This window comes from Meles meles, chromosome X (assembly GCF_922984935.1).
Source record: "Meles meles chromosome X, mMelMel3.1 paternal haplotype, whole genome shotgun sequence".
NCBI lineage: Eukaryota > Metazoa > Chordata > Mammalia > Carnivora > Mustelidae > Meles > Meles meles.
The window spans coordinates 64,971,188-64,995,484 of NC_060087.1; the positions used below are offsets into that span (position 1 = coordinate 64,971,188).

General features: G+C 35.2%; 1 protein-coding gene across 6 annotated transcripts in view; it reads right to left on the reverse strand.

Moving 5' to 3' along the window:
• The window catches only part of ATRX (ATRX chromatin remodeler), a 296,636-nt gene that overhangs the window by 180,226 nt on the left and 92,113 nt on the right, over positions 1 to 24,297 (reverse strand). For all 6 annotated transcript variants that reach the window (XM_045994716.1, XM_045994715.1, XM_045994713.1 and 3 more), the window contains one exon: positions 7,823 to 7,895. In XM_045994716.1, the coding sequence (XP_045850672.1) occupies positions 7,823 to 7,895 (73 nt within the window). The remainder of the gene's footprint in view (positions 1 to 7,822; positions 7,896 to 24,297) is intronic.

Here is a 24,297-nt window from a genome sequence, read left to right on the forward strand (position 1 = left end):
ACTCTTAAGAATATGTCTACCAAATGGAAGGTCAAAATATGTAAACCTATCTAATTCATACTCAAGTTTTAGACTGTCATGAAAAAACTGAGAAATATGATACACATGATATAATAAGATACAATTCTATGTTAACTGTGAAATTACATAATAAATCATGGAAAATTAAATGAGATCCATACACTGAAAAATTACATGTTTTATCAATCAACAACCTTCATTAAGAACATAATATATAGAACAATCACAATCACTTTAAAAACAGGGAAAAAATTACAGAATTCAGAGAATGGTCATTTTTCTCCAAACTGAAGTTACATACAGAGTGATGGAGATTCCCTTAGCTTTACCTCCCTAAGATGGTTTAGATTTACCCTCTAACACCTTCTGACCAATGGAAAACCTAATGTATAGTCCTGTATATTAAGCCCTAAAAAGAATAAAGTTAAATCATCTTTCATGACTGATGGCTCAAGCCCACTCCATCAAAGACACACTGTATCATAAACCTAGCCTATCACATAACCTATACCTCAGTTAGAACTTAGTTTGAAGGACCTAAGGGCTGAGGCTGACCTTCAACCTGAGTAGTCAGCAAACATGCTGAGGTGAGATGTGTCCCATCTACAAAGCCTGCTGTGAGATGCTTTAAGGGAAACTCCACTACCTTAACTCTTGAGTCACGGGCCATAGAGACTTCAAGGACATCATCACTCGAGAACCAGCTGAGGCTGGCAAAGCATCATTTTGGAGGCCTCGGCCGGACCCATGCTGGTATGCATGTGATGGATGTATAGTCATGATCCCTAGATGATTTGTTTGCTCTGAAGTTTCCTTTCTTGAGGCTTTCCAGGACGTTTCTGAGAAAATCATCCAGGCCACAAGGTACTGCCCCCCTGGAATCTCAATGCTCAATATTACATCTTGGGACAGGTGTAGCATCCAAAGCAGTCACGAGTCTATCAGAAGTATTAGAGGCACAGGCTGTGCCACTCTGTGGCAGAGAACCTGGGCAGGGCTGGAAGTAATGGAGCCACTCCTCCATTTTCCTGAAAGGGAGGGAAGGGAGAAGGGGAGAAAGCAAAACAATATGGGAGGAAGGGTAAAAACCCACAAAAAAAAACAATGATTGGAACTGGTGCACAAGAGAATAATAGAACCCCAAAACCCAAACAAGCTAAGGCTTCTAAATCACATTAATACCAAAATAATGTCTTATTACCCTTTACACCTTCAACTACTATAAGGAAGCAAAAATAAAATAAGGAATCACCCCAAAAATGCAAAGATGAACACCCAAGCAGGAAAAAGAGAGAGAGAGAAAGAGAGAGACAAGAAAGCCTTTAGTTATTCTGATCCTACCTAGAAAGGAAATGCGTAAATGTTCCTTGTGTAAGCACTCAAACAAAGAAAGTAAACTACCTCTTGCTGGTACATAAATCAATAATTCAAAACATTTAATTTCCAAAATAGGAGCAATCAAGAGAGGGATCTGGTGCACCATGGAGGTTTTAGAGAACAGCCATTACAAAAGCAACACAAAATTTTAGAGCCCCAATTCTGCCATTTGACAGAGGAGGAAAGAGGCGCAGAAAGGGAAAATGACGTGGCCAAAGAAACAAAGCTAGTTAGTGGCAAAGCAAGAAGCAGCACCTAAGATGAATCCTGAATCCTAATATTCTCTAACCTTACTATGCTAGTGTTATAGTTTCTGCTCATTCACTACTACTATGGTTATGAGTACCTAGTGAATCTACAACAGTCACATTCTTAAAGATAATTGTATTTTATTGATTTCCAAATATGTATTTAGAAATCAAAGTATTGAAGCTTCAATTTTTAAAAATTAAAAAAAAAAAAGTTCTAAACATCTTTAGTCCAGTATGCTCCATCTCTAAAATGCTCTTGACAGGCCATCTCAGATACATCCCTATAATCTACTGTTTTATCTTTTAAGAGGTTCTGAAAACAGGTTTGAAGAAAACTGCTAAGTAAAAAATACCAAAAACTATGGTGCACCCATACACAAAGATGACAAATTTTTTTAAAAAGTTTTTACATTTTGTGTACAATACAATAGAATTAGTTTAAACAGAGAATTGTTTTTTCTAAACAGAGAATTCTGAATAAGATTATAGGTTTAAATGCATACCCTTTAGAGATACAAAACAAGTATCTAAGTATATGCTATCCTCAAATACAGTACCATATTCAAAATGTTGAGATGTAAAACAATTCAAATGACTACAGCCGAAGAATGTTTAAAACTTTTTGTAAAAACAAGGTTGAACCCATATTCTTCCAGTAAAGTGTGAGGCATTAACAAATGTTATATATACTTCAGGGTTGATAAAAACAAGTATTTCAAACTGGGTGATGGACATTAAGGAAGGCATGTAATGTAATGAGCACTGGGTATTCTATAAGACTGAAGAATCATAGGCCTGTACCTCTGAAACCAATAATACATTATATGTTGACTAACTGAATTTAAATTAAAAAATGTTTAAAAAAAAACTAAAGTATTTCATAGAATTACTATGGAATTCCTCATCTTCAAAATCTGTATTAGCATTTTTTAACTCCTTAGTTCAAAATTAGTATTCTTGATATGAACCCTTCTATAAAAAATGACTAAGGCATATGATCTGTACCCAAAAATGGTAGAGTTTATGAGATAATAATGATGTAACTAAAGAATCAAAAAGCTAAACAATAGTTTCAAACATTTGTTAGTCATATGTCCTACAATGTTTGCAGTTACCGAAAAGCAGCACTGTTTCCCTTTTTAGTGAGGGTACCAGGAACATTAGTATCAAATAACTTTTTTAAAAAATCTTAGTAGAAATATAAAATCTGTATGAAATTAAGAACCCACAGTTTATTAGCAATTTATACACAGGCTATAATGTTTGACTAAATTCAAATAACAAAATGTGCACTCCCTGATTTTATGTAAAATCTAAAGCAGTTTTAGAGGAAATTTAAATAAGAAAAACTTTATTAACACTAATATAAATTTAGAAAATTTGATATTAAAGAGCTAGTTTAATATGTTCTTATACTTGAAAGGTAAAAACAGGATTGACTCCTCTCATTTTTATTTATAAACTTCAAAGCTAAAGACAAAGGAGACATATATTAAGTCAGAAAAATGAATCATTTTTGTTATCACTAGAAAATGCAAACTCTGGGGGTGGGGGTGAGGGTGGGGCTATTTTCCATTCTCTAAAAGTCCCAATATCACCAAAGAACAGAGAACAGGAAATAAGGCTAGATATAATGTTTAAATCTTAAGCAGAGAGATCACCACTACTGACCATGTTTATTTCTTTGCTGAAAATCCTAGCATGAGAAAGAGATCTTATGACAACTGCAACCAGTTTAGTTATCTACAAATGGATCCTATATACAGACTAGACATCTATATGTACTTAAATGACTTACAATACTTACCTGCACTACAAAGAAATAGAGTAAACTGAAATGGAGTTACCTTAAAATTGCCAGGCATTTAAAACCCTTACTCAAACATAAAAACAAGTAAAATGCTTCATTTAAAATGCTAGCTTTGTTTTTCAAAACAATAAAGGAGAAGAACCAAAGCAATTTTGGTAGCCAAACAGGACCACCATGAAAAAAAAAAAAAACATTTCACAGAGAAAAAATTATTCCAGATTTAGCAAATTCATATAAAAAATAAAGACATGTGTAGAAAATAAACATTCTAAAAAGTGCTTAAAATAATAAATAATAAATTATTTATAAATAATTTATATATAAATATTATATATTTATATATAAATATAAATATATAAACAAATATATAATATATAATTATAAATAATAAAATTTAAAAATTTTAAAAATAAAATAAATAAAAATTTTATTTAAATTTAATTTAAATTAAAATAAATTTAAAAAATTTTAAAAAGTGCTTAAAAATAAACCAAATGAACAGTCTTTTGTTGAAGGGACCTGAGATATACTCAACCCATTAAACACTGCTGAGATCAGGTAAGCAATCATTAAATATCTTCATTAACACGAACAACATCCAGGAAAAATTAATTACTTTTGAAAATATGCTGAATTAATAGTACAGAACCTTTATCAACAGAATACCTCCACCAAATCAGTAGGGAAAAACAATCATTTGTGTATTTTCCAGTTGAAAAGTAAAGTATTACCAAATAACAAAATAAGTGGAAATCTTTAAGGGTACAGTGTAGTCCCACTATAATTAAGTAGAACTTCTTTTAACAACAATCTTTAAGCAATCTCCACATCAAATTTTGCTTCTATGTAAGCATTTAGCCCCATTAAGAAAGAAACTATGAGAAAACTATGGAGTATTATTAGACCCAATTAAGCATTCTTCAAATAGAAGGTAAATGTTTTTATGTGTGTGCCAGGGGAGGGTATCCATACAAAAATCTCAGCTTTTAGTCAAATTCTAATAAAAAAAAGAATGCTTAGAAAAAAAACTACAAATAAAGGACATACTGAAAATAATTCTTTTTCAGAGAGAATGGACTCCTCACTGATTTAGTATGCAACCTCTAAAGACAAGCCTGGTTTAATGATCCTCAACACTAACACTGTTAAACTTGAACAAACTAACATCTTATCACTGAGGCTAATTCACAGTATAGGTATTCAAATACAGGACATTAGAAAATGTCTGGTCAAAATACCCCTTTTACAGAATCATAATGTATCTTTGATGCCAGCTAACTGTAGAAATGCAACCATAATTTTAAAATTACATAAGTAAATGTTTTTTCAATGAAAGAACCAATTTAAAATGCAATAGGTATTTGAAAGGCAACTTAACATAATGGCAAATTAAAATAACGGACTTTGTAAAATAACGGACATGTGTAATTTAAATAACTTTACAATCCATTTCATATTGTTCTCCCTTTTAAAAAGTACATAAAGTCTAAACTACAAAATTCTAAGTAAATTCCCAATTATACAAAATTCAAACTGTAACGTTAGTCTACTATTTATATTTTTTCCTAAAAAGTTCAACCAAAAAAAAGTTAAACTGTCAATATGAAATATTTTTTCATTGTTTATTATATAAATGCAATTTAACAGAAATTATTTACAATTTAGACCACTCTATCTCACAAGAGTATACATTTACTTTCAAATATGAATGATGCTACATAACAGTATGCTAAAACAACAAATTTATATATCCACACCTACTAAAATATTCAGGACATGACTAAGTTTTCTAAATAACTCCACAAACTATCATAGCTTTAAAAATAGAAAAGACAGAAACAGTAGTGCAATCCACTATAAAACTCTCCCATAAATTTATATGTAAGTATATACTTCATATATAAGTATATATGTTTAGGGAATTATAAAGTATTTACTTCCCCAATATCGGAAATATCAAAACTTCTCTGGCTACAAACTAACTTCCTTATCTTGATTTTAACAAATTCTTTCAACTTTCATGAAAAGATGCATTATAATTAAAATTAAATGCTTGAACAAGAAAAAAGTTTTATAGAAATTTATTGCATCCAAATACTTAAGCATTGGCATTAATACACTATTTACCTCTCCATAAATGTCAAAACTGAAAATGTATTAACAACATGGCGAAAAAGTCGAAGCATATGAAATGTATACACAATTTATACACAATTACACAATTGTGTACAAATTTACACACAATCACAATATGCTGTATACTAAAAAACATCCTACTCAAAAATGTGAAAATGGTAAATATAATTCCAAGTCTTAATCATGATCCACAAATAAATTTTTAAAAGTCGCTTAGTGCATATTCAAATATGCTCAAATACATCATCTATGCTAAAGCAGTTCCAGTGGGTATTTGTATGCCCACCATGGGTATTAGATACCTCTTTGGTATGTTGAAAATGAAACAAGTTACTAATGATATATTTTATAACGGCACACTTAAATAAGTATAATGAAAAACATGTTCAAGATAAAATTCATTTTTCTCAAAAGTACTGAACAGTGTTGTAGTTTTTAATCAAAAATACAAGATGGAATTAAATATACCTTCCAATAAAATATCTGCCAGTTACAGAGAGATATAATCAAGCAACTTAAAAGATGAAAGTGATATTCATATTTTGACAAGTTCTAACACAAATATAAAATTATCATACCTCAATGACACTCATTTGGTGGCTAAATATGAGATTAAGGTTCATCACGTATGTAGTTAAAATGGAATATAGCATGCTTTAAACATTATTAGCCTTTTAATAGTATTTGAGTCCTCATGGTTTACAGGAAAACAAATTAGTAGTCTAAATAAAGAGGAATTAGAGCATTCTAAAAGAGATTTTTTAAATGCTTTCATAATCCTGCTATCATGAACTATAAAAATTGCTGATGAATAAAATGTATGTCTTTACCAATCCATTCTGGACCCCACCTCATCTCATAAAATAAGTGGATACATGTATTTTTTAATAAAAAAAATTAGTAGGTAAGCAGCATCTGAATCATTGTGCCCATGACTGATCTCTATTTAAAAGTACAAAATAAAATTGTTCATTTACCTTAATAAAAACATTCTCCTATTAGAAGAATGCTGATCTTAAAAACAGAAAACTCTATCAGCATCAACAAAATATAGAAAACAGAGTTACAATAATAGCTGGCTCACAGAATTTACTAATTTAAAGTTAATTTCTTACAAAATTATGACACAAAAATTACATGCATATTTTCATGTTTTCTTAATATTGTAACTTACTACTAGGAATAAATGTATGGTTAATATAATGTTCTTTAGTAAAACCATCAAGTCTATCATTGATAATAGGTGTTAGAATTAATCAGGGAAAATTTCATCCAACCCTTTCATTTTAGAAATCAAAAACTTTTGGTAGAGTAATTAAGTCACTTGCATACAATCACACAGACAAAAGAAGTTAGAACTAGAAAAAAAAAAAAAAAAAGAAGTTAGAACTAGAAATCAGATATTCTTATCCCCATTATTCTAAAATTCCACCTACCATACCACACGCTCTTGTTGAAGATTATGAGTGTGGGATATACTGTATTTCAGGAAGGGTTTAAGAGGTCGAAAAATTAGGGTTATATTCTTTAATACATTTCCATTATTCTTCATTGTTAGGATATGGGTGTGTCTTTGTATTTTTTCTTCTCCCAGCCATCCCTCAGGTTAAGTGAATCTGTGAAGACTACACTGTTTACTTCTAACCTACTGTGTAAGTCTTATTAAAATTAATACTATCATACTATTTTATTTGAAAAATGGTTAAAATCCAAATCGGTCTGGACACTTTATAAATTGATACTTATTCTGAAAAGAATTTCTTAATCTTACATATCAGAGCAATCTCCTTTTCATCACTTTGAATGGGTCTTAACAGGACCACCATATTAGATGGCAATTAAAAACAATAATCAGATATTGAGAGAGATGTCTGTTGTCACCATTTATTGAAATATGATTTATTTTCATCAATAAAATAATCTGCCAAAATTAAAATATTCTCAAAAAATTATCACAGTTTACATGGGAACGTAAAGTTGACAGTGCTGCATTTATAACACACCCTATGCTAGGTGTGTAATATTTATATTTACTTTTTCTTAAGGTTTCTGAGTTTTAGCCCATTTTCTGGCCTTTCTTTCAAACTTGCAGGAAGACTGTGAGCGAGTCTTTCTAAGGCAGGCACTCCTGGTTTTTACAACCGGTTTGTGGTTCCGTTGCTGCTGTTTGTGCCCATGCCTAGGGTGTGTTATAATCTTTTTAAAGTCCTTACAGATGGAATCATACCTATTCTCAGGATCATTGTCGTCATCATCATCATCCACTGTGACAGGCACTGATTTAGATAAGGCTTCATCTCCTTGAGGGGAAAAAAGTGCACTTAAAATTAGCTTTAAATTATCTATATAAGTAAAATCATGTAAAATAAAACTGAAAGCCAAAAACGTCAGAACAACTAGTGGGTTCTAAACTGTACTGTGGTTCCAAAACATGAGTAAAAAATGTACAGGGAAAGCACAATGGGGAATTTATGAAGTTTCAACAATAAAACAATATGGATTTTATATATTTCAAAGTTCCTTCCCAGAATACAACAGTTTTAAAGCTAATCCTTCCCAGTAACAAGCCTTCATCAATCTGGCATCACAGTACCATAACTTTCTTGCTGAAATAAGCTTTGCAGTGATCCATTTTAAGTTTAAAGTTAACAGATGTCTTAACCTGTTAAACTGAAGAATAATAAAATTGCTATTAATATTTTGGTAGTAGGAAGTAAAATATACTTAAATCTGTATCGTAGTCGTGATCAGAATTACCCAGAAATATATTCAAGTATAGTAAAAGTATAGATTTCCTTCTAAAAGCTACACTACTATCCTTTGATTAAAAATCTAAAGAGGTTAAGATTGGTGCTCTTCACTGTATGTAAATTTTACCTGAAAAACAAACTTACATACTGACCTCTAATTAATACTATGTAGGCTGAAATAACTAGGGAACAGTACGCTGATGTTTATTTACCATTTATTTTGAAATGCATCAAGGATTTCAAGGGCATTACATTGAGTGAAAAAAGCTGATCTCTAAAGGTTACACACTTCATGACTCCACCCCAAAGTAACAAAATTAGAGATAAAAATGAAATTAACACTTGCCAGGGGTTAAGAATGGGGATAAGCATGGGGATGTGTATAAGGGTAGTACAAGGGAACCTTGTGGTAATGGAATAGTTGAGTATCTTGGTTGTAGTACTGGTTATAAAAAGCTACACATGTGGTAACTGCACAGAACTATACTTACATATACATACACACAGAAACAAATCAGTGCATGAAAAACTGGTGAAATTGCAATAACTCTTCAGCTTCCTGGTTTTGATACTGTATTACAGTTATACAAGATGTCACTACTGGGGGAAACTGAATGAAGGGTATTGTTCCAGCACTCCCCATTTTTTTTTTTTGCAATGTCCTGTGAATTTATAATTAATTCAAAGTGAGCAGTTAAAAGGCAAAAAAAAATTAGGTACACTGATGGATAAACAGAAGGATATATAAACAGATATGTGATAAAGCAAATACACGACAATGTTAATGACAGAAACTTTTCTGTATTATTCTGCTTTGAGGGCACCTGGGTAGTAGCTCAGTCAGTTGTGTCTGACTCTTGATTCCGGCTCAGGTCATGATCTCAGGGTCATGAGATTGAGCCCCACATCAGGCTCTCTGCTAAGCATGGAACCTCCTTGAGATTCTCTCTCCCTCTCCCTCCCCAAGCTCAAGCTCTCTCTCATTCTCTAAAATAAATAAATAAACCTTAAAAAATAAAATTGCTTTATAATAAAATATACAGAGAAAATATTGGGAGGAAAAAGATCCATAAAGAACACAGAAAGCTATAGGTTCAGAACAGAAATATACTAAATACAGAAAGGCAAAAATAAATCTTAGAATACCCTACCAACCATAAGAGACTATGGACTCTGAAAAACAACCTGAGGGTTTTGAAGGCTCGGGGTGGGAGGTTGGGGGAACAGGTGATGGGTAATAGGGAGGGCATGTATTGCATGGAGCACTGGTGTTGTGCAAAAACAATGAATATTGTTACGCTGAAAAAAATAAATTTAAATACTAAAAAAAAAAAAAAAAGGTTAAAAAAAAAAAGAATACCCTACCAAACTCACAATAAATACCTCAAGCATGACCAATCTTCAATTAAATATTACTAGTAATATTACTGTCATTCCCTATTGCACTTTTCAAAATATGACGCATCCTTCAAAGTTGAGTTCAAATGTCACCTGTTCCTCTTCCTCTAATATTTAGATTAATTAAGTAATTAATTAAGTCTTCCTCTAATATTTAGATTAAATGGCCCACTTGCTATTTATTACATAGCCCCATTTTAGTTTTATATGTTTCTTCTGCTGTTTTTTAAAATAATAACTTATCTATATCTATCTTGTTCACTGGACTGCAATATTCTAGGACCACATTCTTCACTCTGGTTGCTCATGCCATTCTCAAGTCCCAATTTTTCTAGTAAACTATTGTACCTCATAATAGGATACCCAACTATGGCTGAATAAACTGGAATCACCTAAACATATGGGAGCAGGGGAGCCCTTTTAAAAGCTCAAAAATATTGTTCCCTTAATTAAGCTGGACAAATTAGGAAAACATACTATGTTTATATACGCATATAAACAAATTATTAAGGAATGCCACTTATGCATAGGGCTTCATGCTCAATGGAGAGCCTGTTTCTCCCTCTACCTGCCAACACCCTTATGCACTCCCAAGAGCTTGTGCACTCTCTCTGTGACAAATAAATAAATAAAATCTTTAAAAAAAAATAAAGTAAAAGGAATGCCACTTATCTTTTGGCTTACACCCAAACTTATCTTGAAACAGTATTTTTGGGGTACCTGGGTGGCTCAGTGGGTTAAGCCTCTGCTATGGCTCAGGTGATGATCTCAGGATCTTGGGACTGAGCCCCACATCAGGCTCTCTGCTCGGCAGGGAGCCTTTTTCCTCTCCCCCCATCTGCCTCACTGCCTACATGTGATCTCTGTCTGTCAAATAAATAAATAAAATCTTTAAAAAAAACACAGTACTTTTTATAGTGCTTATTTTCATAGTCTTTTCTGCTTAAGGATTTTTACAAAGGCCCATTTTTAGACGTGTTAATTCCCAAGCAAAATTATCTTCTTCTTATCTTCTGAAGTAATCAGTTCCAAGAAATAGCCAGGGTAAAGAAAATCCAATCTAAACAACAAGGCTCAGTGGGTTGAGCCTCTGCCTTCGGCTCAGGTCATGGTCTCAGGGTCCCGGGATTGAGCCCCATATCGGGCTCTCTGCTCAGCAAGGAGCCTGCTTCTCCCTTTCTCTCTCTCTCTGCCTGCCTCTTTGCCTGCTTGTAATCTCAGTCTGTCAAATAAATAAAATCTTAAAAAAAATAAATAAAATAAAATAATTTAAACAACAAGGCTAGGCTTATTCCACCAAACAGTTGAGAGACTGGCATCTGCAGAAGAGCTCAATTCTCAAGCCTTCTGTGGATACATGCATGAAAAAAGGATCACCTCCTAAATAGCATGATGATCCTTCAGAAAAAGTTACATGGAACACAATGATCAAAATGGAACACAGTGATATAGACCAGTGCTCAGGTAACGAATTATTGGGAAACACACCCTACAAATAATTGCCATACAATGCCATCTCTTCTTAAGATCCAATGAATACAAACTACTTATTACACTATGTATTAATAGTTCCAAACAGGAGAATCATGGAATCCTCTCATATGTGTTTTGGGGAAATGAAAATTAGCAATTGAAATCAAACACGCTGATTTCACTAGGGAAGCAGTTTAATCACGGAAATCGGTTCCCAAAGTTTAAGATAAACCAATAGCCTACAATTTGCCAATGAGAACACTCCAAAACTCACAATTTATTATTCTTATACTCTAATCTTTAATAAGAGCTTTCCCAACTAACCTGATAACAAAACATTGACTTTGAATACAATCTCTTATACTACCATATAGCTGAGCCTTGAACATGGCTTTGAACTGCACAAGTCCATATATACATGGATGTCTTTTTTACAGTACACCAATGTAACTATTTTCTCTTCCTTATGATTTTCTTGTTATTTCCTTTTCTCTAGCATACATTCCTGAAATAATATAGTACATAAAATATAAAAAATATGTATTAATAAACTATTTATGTCATTGGTAAGGCTTCCAGTCAACAGTAGGCTATTAAGAGTTAAGTATTTGAGAAGTGAAAGGCTAAACATGGGTTTTTGACTGAACAGAGGATGAGCATCCCTAACCTCTGCATTCTTCAAGGGTCAACCAAAATTCTTAAATCAATGCTCTCAGAACTAAGTTTACAAGTTGCTGCCAAAGTTCATTTGGCAGCAAAACCTGATCTAAACTGTTTATTCCTTTAAGTATCAATGTTCACACGTTTTGCTGCAAACATATGGATTTGTTTAATTATGGGAGTGTTGCCTCATAGGGGACTGGGGCTATTACATAATATATGCTAACTAATTGATATTATCTTTCTAAAAGTTGAAAATTCTGAAACACACAAGGTCTGACAATTTTGGGGACAGGAGTTAAAAGTCATACAGGCAGAAATCCATATAGGCATCTGATACAGCCAGGCATTAAACTGAATATGCCATGAAAATCACACTTGCTTTTCAAAACAACTTATCAGATAAATATTCTATATAAGGAATGTAAAGTTTTATTTAAAAACAACACTGAAGGATGCCTGGGTGACTCAGCTGGTTAAGTGTCTGCCTTCAGCTCAGGTCAGGATCCCAGGATTCTGGGATGGAACCCTGAGTCAGGCTCCTTGCTGAGCAGGGAGTCTGCTTCTCCCTCTCCCTCTTCCCCACCCACCCGCCACTGATTCTCTCTCCTCTCTCTAAGAAAATCTTTTAATGAAATAAAAAAATAAAAATAAATAAAAACTTTAAAATCCGCACATGGAACATTCTCCAGAATAGATCACATCCTGGGTCACATATCAGGTCTCAACTGGTATCAAAAGATTTGGATCATTCCCTGCCTATTTTCAGATCACAATGCTCTGAAGCTAGAACTCAATCACAAGAGGAAAGTTGGAAAGAACCCAAATACATGGAGACTAAACAGCATCCTTCTAAAGAATGAATGGGTCAACCAGGAAATTAAAGAAGAATTGAAAAAATTCATGGAAACAAATGATAATGAAAACACAACGGTTCAAAATCTGTGGGACACAGCAAAGGCAGTCCTGAGAGGAAAATATATAGCAGTACAAGCCTTTCTCAAGAAACAAAAAAGGTCTCAAGTATACAACCTAACCCTATACCTAAAGGAGCTGGAGAAAGAACAAGAAACCCTAAACCCAGCAGGAGAAGAGAAATCATAAAGATCAGAGCAGAAATCAATGAAATAGAAACCAAAAAAAACAACAGAACAAATCAACGAAACTAGGAGCTGGTTCTTTGAAAGAATTAATAAGATTGATAAACCTCTGGCCAGACTTATCAAAATGAAAAGAGAAAGGACCCAAATAAATAAAATCATGAATGAAAGAGGAGAGATCACAACTAACACCAAAGAAATACAATTATAAGAACATACTATGAGCAACTCTACGCCAACAAATTCGACAATCTGGAAGAAAGGGATGCATTCCTCGAGACATAGAAACTACCACAACTAAACCAGGAAGACACAGAAAACCTGAACAGACACATAACCAGTAAGGAGATTGAAACAGTCATCAAAAATCTCTAAACAAACAAAAGCCCAGGGCCAGACGGCTTCCCAGGGGAATTCTACCAAACATTTAAAGAAGAACTAATTCCTATTCTCCTGAAACTGTTCCAAAAATAGAAATGGAAGGAAAACTTCCAAACTCATTTGATGAGGCCAGCATCACCTTGATCCCAAAACCAGACAATGATCCCACCAAAAAAGAGAACTACAGACCAATATCCTTGATGAACACAGATGAAAAAATTCTCACCAAAATACTAGCCAATAGGATTCAACAGTACATTAAAAGGATTATACAGCACAACCAAGTGGGATTTATTGCAGGGCTGCAAGGTTGGTTCAACATCCACAAATCAATCAATTTGATACAACACATTAATAAAAGAAAGAACAAAAACCATGATACTCTCAACAGATGCTGAAAAAGCATTTGACAAAGTACAGCATCCCTTCCTGATCAAAACTCTTCAAAGTGTAGGGATAGAGGGCACATACCTCAATATTATCAAAGCCATCTATGAAAAACCCACCGCAAATATCATTCTCAATGGAGAAAAACTGAAAGCTTTTCCGTTAAGGTCAGGAACACAGGAACATGGCAGGGATGTCCACTATCACCACTGCTATTCAACATAGTACTAGAAATCCTAGCCTCAGCAATCAGACAACAAAAGGAAATTAAAGGCATCCAAATCAGCAAAGAAGAAGTCAAACTATCACTCTTCGCAGATGATATGATACTGTATGTAGAAAACCCAAAAGACTCCACTCCAAAACTGCTAGAACTTGTACAGGAATTCAGTAAAGTGTCAGGATATAAAGCCAATGCACAGAACTCAGTTGCATTTCTGTACACCAACAAGACAGAAGAAAGAGAAATTAAGGAGTCAATCCCATTTACAATTGCACCCAAAACTATAAGATACCTAGGAATAAACCTAACCAAAGAGGCTAAGAATCTATATACAGAAAACTATAAAGTACTCATGAAAGAAATTGAGGAAGACACAAAGAAATGGAAAAATGTTCCATGCTCCTGGATTGGAAGAATAAATATTGTGAAAATGTCCATGCTACCTAAAGCAATCTACACATTTAATGCTATCCCTATCAAAATACCATCCATTTTTTTCAAAGAAATGGAACAAATAATCCTAAAATTTATATGGAACCAGAAAAGACCTCGAATAGCCAAAGGAATATTGAAAAAGAAAGCCAAAGTTGGAGGCATCACAATTCTGGACTTTAGGCTCTATTACAAAGCTGTCATCATCAAGACAGCATGGTACTGGCACAAAAACAGACACACAGATCAATGGAACAGAATAGAGAGTCCAGAAATAGACCCTCAACTCTATGGTCAACTAATCTGTGACAAAGCAGGAAAGAATGTCCAATGGAAAAAAGACAGCCTCTTCAATAAATGGTGCTGGGAAAATTGGACAGCCACATGCAGAAAAATGAAATTGGACCACTTCCTTACACCACACACGAAAATAGACTCAAATGGATGAAGGACCTCAATGTGAGAAAGGAATCCATCAAAATCCTTGAGGAGAACACAGGCAGCAACCTCTTCGACCTCAGCCACAGCAACATCCTCCTAGGAACATCAGCAAAGGCAAGGGAAGCAAGGGCAAAAATGAACTATTGGGATTTCATCAAGATCAAAAGCTTTTGCACAGCAAAGGAAACAGTTAACAAAACCAAAAGACAACTGACAGAATGGGGGAAGATATTTGCAAACAACATATCAGATAAAGGGTTAGTATCCAAAATATATAAAGAGCTTAGCAAACTCAACACCCAAAGAACAAATAATCCAATCAAGAAATGGGCAGAGGACATGAACAGACATTTCTGCAAAGAAGACATCCAGATGGCCAACAGACACATGAAAAAGTACTCCACATCGCTTGACATCAGGGAAATACAAATCAAACCACAATGAGATATCACCTCACACCAGTCAGAATGGCTAAAATTAACAAGTCAGGAAATGACAGATGCTAGCGAGGATGCAGAGAAAGGGGAACCCCTGCTACACTGTTGGTGGGAGTGCAAGCTTGTGCAACCACTCTGGAAAACAGCATGGAGGTTCCTCAAAATGTTGAAAATAGAGCTACCCTATGACCCAGAAATTGCACTACTGGGTATTTACCCTAAAGATACAAACGTAGTGATCCAAAGGGGCACGTGCACCCGAATGTTTATAGCAGCAATGTCTACAATAGCCAAACTATGGAAAGAACCTAGATGTCCATCAACAGATGAATGGATAAAGAAGATGTGGTATATATACACAATGGAATACTATGCAGCCATCAAAAGAAATGAAATTTTGCCATTTGCGATGACGTGGATGGAACTAGAGGGTATCATGCTTAGTGAAATAAGTCAATCAGAGAAAGACAACTATCGTATGATCTCCCTGATATGAGGACATGGAGATGCAACATGGGGGGTTAGGGGGATAGGAGAAGAATAAATGAAACAAGATGGGATTGGGAGACAAACCATAAGTGACTCTTAATCTCACAGAACAAACTGAGGGTTGCTGGGGGGAGGGGAGTTGGGAGAGGGGAAGGGGGGTTATGGACATTGGGGAGGGTATGTGCTATAGTGAGTGCTATTAAGTGTGTTAATCTGTCGATTCACAGACCTGTACCTCTGGGGATAAAAATACATTATATGTTTATAAAAAAATAAGAAATAAATAAAAAATTTAAAAAAAATTTAAAAAGCAATATTCAAGTTAAATGCACAAAGCCCAACTGGGATAAAGGGAAAATTTAAATATTCTGCCCATGCTGGGAACACATTTATACCTAAAATCTCCTTTATAAAATTTTAAAAATAAAGTTCAGGTGGATTTCTGGTGAAGATGGCAGAGCAGGAGGGTCCCAGATTCACCTCATTCTGTGATTCTATCTACATAACAGCCACATCAGTGCAAATAAAAAAGAAAATGATCTGAAGAGTGACAGATTCTCCACAGCGAAATGTACAGACAAGGCCACTATAAAGAGGGTAGAAAGGATGAAGATGCAGTGCAAGGCAAAGTGACCTGTGGATTTGTCAGAGGAAAGGAAGGATGCCACGGACGCATACAGAGAAGAGCAGACCCCACGCTATGCACCCCAGGCATGGTAGACTCACACGCTGGGAGGCAAATCTCAATAACATTTGGCTTTCATAACCAGAGGGACCTAACTTTCCAAGAACTTGCAATGGGTGGGGTGTCACACATTAAATTTTTTAAATCAGCAGGCTCTACTTTGGAAGAACCAGGGAGCAGTAGGAAATTGAGTCCCCATCCTTAAGAGACAGCACAACAAACCAACCCCACTGAGATACAGCATACAAACAGCAGTTTGAAAGGGGCCTGGAGTATATGAGAAGGTGGTTTCTTTACTAACTTCAGAGTATGAGCTGCAAGGGCAGGAATCACTGGGAGAGTTCTGCAAGACCAAAGAGCTAGCAGGTGTCATCACCTCATCACTCCTACAGGAACCAGCATAGCACTAACACTCTAGACATGCTAAAAGCATGTCCCACCCCACTAAGTCTTCTGTAGACTTACCCCCTCCACACCAGTCTGGACTCTGGACAGTTTTCTCAGGTGCCTGCAAAACACTATCCACACAGGAGTGGCATCGACCTTACTGGCACCACACAAAACCTGCCCCCATGTTCTTTTACAGACAGCCCCCACCAACATACCCTTGGCAGAAGACCACCCAAAGAAGTGACACAAACTGGGGAGTGTGCTTACAGCCCCAAGAGTGGCCAGCACCACTTCAAAATGACTCCCACCCAGGAGCAGAGGGAAGAATAAGCACACACACGAGTCAGAACTGTGCCCCAGCAGCAGAGTGAGAGCAGACATCCAGTCTGATGGCAGGCTCAGTACCAAGAAAAACTTCTCAGGAGGGGCGCCTGGGTGGCTCAGTGGGTTAAGACCTCTGCCTTCAGCTCAGGTCATGATTCCAGGGTCCTGGGATTGAGCCCTGCATCGGGCTCTCTGCTCAACGGGGAGCCTGCTTCCTTCCTCTCTCTCTCTGCCTGCTTCTCTGCCTACTTGTGATCTCTGTCAAATAAATAAATAAAATCTTTAAAAAAAAAAAAAAAAGAAAGCAATCAAGGTGAAGAGAAGGGAGAAAGAAAATAATAAAAAATGAAAATATACTTAAGGAACTCAGTAACACAATCAAGCATGATAACAGGCACATTATAAGGACCCCAGAAAGACATGAGGAAGAAAAAGGGACAGAAATTTACTTGAAGAAATAATAGCTGAAAACTTCCCAAATCTGGGGAGGGAAACATATATCTGGATTCAGAAGGCACAAAGAAGCCCCAATAAAATCAACCCCAAAAAAGTCCATACCAAGACATATAATAATTAAAATAGGAAAATGTAGTGATAAAGAGGGAATTTTAAAAGCAACAGAAGAAAAGAAAACAGGTACAAGCAAGGGAAAACTCCATAAAGATATGAGCATATTTTTTCAGAAGAAACTTTGCAGGCCAGAAGAGACTGACATGATATATTCAAAGTAGTGAAGGAAAACAAAACTGTAACCAAGAATACTCTCGCCAGCAAGACAATCATTCAGAACAGAAAGAAAAATAGAGTTCCCCAGACAAATAAAGTTAAAGGAATTCATCACAACTAAACCAGCCGTACAAGAAATATTAATGGGGATTCTGAGTGGAAAAGTAAGACAGCAATTAGGAGTAAGAAAAGTAGGTAGCACTAAAGCAGTAAAATTAAGTATACCGATAAAAATCAGTTAAAGATTTACAAAATACAAGGAAATAAAGTATATATCTAAAATATGGAGGGGAGGGGGTAAAAATTTAGTACATTCAAACTTAAGCAACCATTAACTTAATATAGACTGCTACATACAGAAAATGTTTTATATAAAACTAATGACAACCACAAATCAGAAACAACTAATATGTAAAAAAATGAAGAGAAAGGAATCCAAGCATACACTAATAAAGCCAACAATCCGAGAAGAGAGCCAGAGAAGAAAGGAACAGACAAAAACTACAAAAACAAACATAAAACAAGTAGCAAAACGGCAATACATGCCTACCAATAATTACTTTGAATGTAAATGGACTAACTGCTCCAATCAAAAAACAGAGTGACTAAATAGATAAGCAAGAAAGACCTACCTGTATGATACCAATAAGAAACTCACTTCTGACATAAAGACATTAAGACATAAAGTAAGGGGATGGAAAAATATTTATCATGCAAATAGATGTAAAAAGAAAGCCAGGTAGCAATACATGTAATGGAAAAACCAGACTTTCAAAAGACTGTAACAAGAGACAAATAAGGATAACATATAATCATAAGTAGTACAACCCAGAAAGAAGGTATAACAACCATAAACCCATTTACGAACCCAACACTAGAACACCCAAAAATATAAAACAGCTAATAACAAAAAAAGTAATCAACAGTAACATAATAATAGCAGAGGACTTACATCATTCAAACTGAAATCAATATGAAAACAGTAGCTTTGAAGGGCATACTGGACCAGATCGATCTAACATATAGTCAGAACATTCCATTCTAAAAGAGAACATAATCCCTTGTATGTGCACATGGAACATTCTCCAGACTAGACCACATGTTAGGCCACGAAACAAATTTTAACAAATTCAAAGAGATCAAAGTCATACCATCCATCTTTTCCAACCACAATGCTATGAAACTAGAAATCAACCACAAGAAAAAATCTGGAAGAACACAAATACATGGAGGTTAAATACACACTACTAAACAATGAATGTGTCAACCAAGATATCAAAGAGGAAATCAAAAAATGCAAGAAGACAAATGAAAATGAAACCACAATGCTCCAAAATCTTTGGCATGCAGCAGAAGCTATTCTAAGAGAGAACTCTGTAACAATACAAGCCTACCTTAAGAAGAAAAAACTCAAATAAACAACATAACCGGGGCGCCTGGGTGGCTTAGTGGATTAAGCCGCTGCCTTCAGCTCAGGTCATGGTCTCAGGGTCCTGGGATCGAGCCCCGCATCGGGCTCTCTGCTCCGCAGGGAGGCTGCTTCCCTTCCTCTCTCTCTGCCTGCCTCTCTGCCTACTTGTGATCTCTCTGTCAAATGAATAAATAAAAATCTTTAAAAAAAAAAAAAACACAACATAACCTTACACCTAAAAAAACTACAAAAAGAACAAATGAAAGCCAAAACCTGTGCAAGGAAGAAAAAATAAAGTTCAGAGCATAAACAAAATTCAAACTAAAAAAAAAAAAAAATCAATGGATCAATGAAACCAGAAGTTGGTTCTTTGAAAAGACCAACAAAACTGTTAAACTGCTATCCAGACACATCAAAAAAAAAATAAGACAGGACCCATACAAAATAAAAAATGAAAGAGGAGAAATAACAATGGACACCACAGAAATAAAAAGGACTGAAAGAGAATATTATGAAAAATTATATGCTAACAAAATGAACAAAATAGAAGAAATGGATAAATTTCTTGAAACATAACCTCCCAAAACTTCTTCGCCAAGAAATTTAACATTTGAACACTGACTGCCAACAGTGAAACTAAATTATTAGTCAAAAAACTCCCATAAAACAGAAGTCCAGAACCACATGCCTTCACAGGTGAATTCTACTAAATATTTTAAGAAATTAATACCCAATTCCTCTCAAATTATTCAAAAAATGGAAGACAAATGAAAGCTTCCAAATTTACTCTACAAGGCCAGCATTACCCTGATACAAAAGCCAGATAAAGATATTCCTAAAAAAAGAACTACAAGTCTTATCTCTGAAGAACACAGATGCAAAAATCCTCCACAAAATATTAGCAAACAGGGGGCACCTGGGTGGCTCAGTGGGTTAAAGCCTCTGCCTTCGGCTCAGGTCATGATCCCAGGGTCCTGGGATCCAGCCCCTTGTTGGGCTCTCTGCTCAGTGGGGAGCCTGCTTCCCCTCCTCTCTCTCTGCCTGCCTCTCTGCCTACTTGTGATCTCTGTCTGTCAAATGAATGAATGAATGAATGAATAAATCTTTTTTAAAAATGTTAGCAAACAGAATCCAACAATACATTGAAAAAAATCACACAATCAGGTAGGATTTATTCCTGGGCTGCAAGGGTGATTAATCAACCAATGTGATACCTCATATCAATAAGAGAAAGGCTAAGAAACATATGTTCATTTCAATAGATGCAAAAAAGCACCTGACAAAGTATAAAATCCATTCATGATCAAAACTCTCAACAAAGTAGGTTTAGAAGGAACATACCACAACACAATAATGGCCATATGTGAAAAACTCACAGCTAACAACATACTCCACATTCACCATGCAGTTCACTGAGAGCTTTCCCCCTAACATCATAAATAAGACAAAGATGTCCACTCAAACCACTTTTATTCAACATAGTACTGGCAGTCCTAACCACAGCCATCAAAAAACAAAAACAAATAAAAGATATCCAAACTGGTAAGGAAGAACTAAAACTTTCATTACTTGTGGATGACATGAAACCATAAATAGGAAACCACCAAAAAACTACTAGAATTGATAGGTGAATTCAGTAAGGTCACATGATACAAATCAATGTACAAAAAAACCACTGCATTTCTACACACTAATAATGATATACAAATGTCATTAATAATGAATTACAAATTAAGAAACTGTCCCATTGACAACTGCACCAAAAATAACAAAATAGGGCGCCTGGGTGGCTCAGTGGTTTAAGCTGCTGCCTTCGGCTCAGGTCATGATCTCAGGGTCCTGGGATCAAGTCCTGCATCGGGCTCTCTGCTCAGCAGGGAGCCTGCTTCCCTCTCACTCTCTCTGCCTGCCTCTCTGCCTACTTGTGATCTCTCTCTGTCAAATAAATAAATAAAATCTTTAAAAAAAAATTACAAAATACCTAGGAATAAAGTTAACCAAGGAAGTGAAAGAATTGTACTTTGAAAACAATGAAACACTAATGAAAGAAATTGAAGTTGATAGAAACAAATGGACAGATTTTCATGCTCATGGACTTGGAGAACAAATACTGTTAAAATATCCCTACTTCTCAAAGCAATCCACAGATTTAATGCAATCCTTATCAAAATATCAACACCATTTTTCACAGAACTGGAACAAATAATCTTAACATTTGTATGGAACCACAAATGGCCAAAGCAATCTCAAAAAAGAAGAGCAAAACTCAGAGGTATCACAATCCCAGATTTCAAGATATACTACAAAGCTGTAGTAATCAAAACAGTATGGTACTGGCACAATAACAGACACACAGATCAACAGAACAAGATAGAAAGCCCAGAATTAAATTCAACAGTATATGGTCAATTAGTTTTCAACAAAATTAATTTTTTCAACAGAAGAAAGAATATGCAATAGGAAAAAAATCTCTTCAACAAATGGTGTTCACAAATCTGGATAGCAACATGCAAAAGAATGAAACGGGACCACTTTCTTATACCATAGACAAAAATAAATTCAAAATGGATTAAAGACCTAAATGTGAAACCTGAAACCATAAAAATCCTAGGAAAGAGCATAGGCAGTAATCTCTCTGACATCTACCATATCAGCATTTTTTCTAGATATGCCGTCTGAAGGCAAGGGAAACAAAAGCAAAATTAAACCACTGGGACCACATCAAAATAAAATGCTTCTGCACAGCAAAGGAAACAATCAACAAAACTAAAAGACAACCTACAGAGTGGGAGAAGATACTTGCAAACAATATAGCCAACAAAGGGCCAGTATCCAAAATATATAAAGAATTATACAACTCAACACTAAAAAACTTCACAAATAATCCAATTAAAAATGGGCAAAAGACATCAACAGACGTTCTTCCAAAGAAGACATAAAGCTGGCCAACAGATACATGAGAAGATGTTCAACATCACTCAACATCAGGGAAATGCAAATCAAAACCAGAATGAGATATCACTTGACACCTATCAGAATGGCTGAAATCAAAGACACAAGAAATAAAATGTTTTTTGGTGAGGATGTAGAGAAAAAGCCATCTGTTGGTGGGAATGCAAACTTGTGCAGCCACTGTGGAACACAGTATGAACATTCCTAAAAAATTTAAAAAGAAAATTACTATATGAGCCAGTAATTCCACTAGTATTTACCCAAAGAAGATAAAAAGAACACTAATTCATGAAGATATAAACACCCCTATAAAGTTTATTACAGCATTATTTACAATAGCCAAATTATAGAAGCAACTCAAATGTCCAATGAATGAAGGATAAAGATGTGGTATATATCTCTACAATGGAATAATTACTCAGCCATAAAAAAGAAAGAGATCTTACTGTCTCCAACAACATGAATGGATCATGAGTATAATGCTAAATAAGTCAAAGAAAGATAAATACCTAATGTTTCACTCACATGTAGAATTTAAGAAACAAAACAAATGAACAAAGAAAAAAGACAAACACAAAATAACAAACTCTTAACTACAGAGAACAGGTAACCCCTTGGTTACCAAAGGGGAAGGAGGGAATGGGTGAAATAGGGGAACGGGATTAAGAGTATACTTATCACAGGAAACAACATGTGTTAGAGAGGATGTGGAGAAAGGGGAACCCTCTTACACTGTTGGTGGGAATGCAAGTTAGTGCAGCCACTTTGGAGAACAGTACGGAGATTCAAGAAATTAAAAATAGAGCTTCCCTAGGACCCTGCAATTGCACTACTGGGTATTTACCCCAAAGATACAGATGTAGTGAAAAGAAAGGCCATCTGTACCCCAATGTTTAAGCAGCAATGGCCACGGTCGCCAAACTGTGGAAAGAACCAAGATGCCCTTCAACGGACGAATGGATAAGGAAGATGTGTTCCATATACACTATGGACTGATGGAGTATTATGCTTCCACCAGAAAGGATGAATACCCAACTTTTGTAGCAACATGGACGGGACTAGAAGAGATTATGCTGAGTGAAATAAATCAAGCAGAGAGAGTCAATTATCATATGGTTTCACTTATTTGTGGAGCATAACAAAGAACATGGAGGACATGGGGAGATGGAGAGGAGAAGGGAATTGAGGGAAATTGGAAGGGAAGGTGAACCATGAGAGACTATGGACTCTGAAAAACAACCTGAGGGTTTTGAAGGGGCGGGGAGGGTGGGGGGGTGGGAGGTTGGGGAAACCAGGTGGTGGGTATTATGGAGGGCATGTATTGCATGGAGCACTGGGTGTGGTGCAAAAACAATGAATACTGTTACGCTGAAAAGATATAAAAATTTTTTTAAATTTTTTTTAAAAAAAAAGAGTACACTTATGACGAGCACAGTAATGTATAGAGTTGCTGAGTCACTATACTGTACACTGGGAAACTAATATAACACTGTATGTTACACTTACTGGAATTAAAATTCAAAGAAATAAAGTAAGTAAGTAAATAAATAAACAAGCAAGCAAGCAGCTGTGAGTTGTAATATAAATTAAATATATTTTTAGAATGAATGAATGAATAAGTTTAACATGTCCCTAGTTAACTGATACGTTTACTAACTTAAAAACACAATGCAAGTGACATATGCACATGTATTATAAACTGATTTTTAAGAACTGCAACAGTAATAAAAATTATTTTTATAACTCTTTTTTGTGGGGAGGGGAGTAATCACTGACTGTTTGACCCATATCCTAATTGTCCTAGTTCTCTATCTCCTCAGGGTAAGGTAATTCATCTACTTTCTGAATTTTTCTTTTATTTTGTTACTGTTATAGACAGAAACATCTGTTCACGTGATTAGAAAAAATTGACAAGGAGCAGCAGTGGGTTTAATGATGTAAATTTAAAATTTTCAGGGGCACCTGGGTGGCTCAGTGGGTTAAAGCCTCTGTCTTCAGCTCAGGTCGTGATCCCAGGGTCCTGGGATCGAGCCCCGGGTCAGG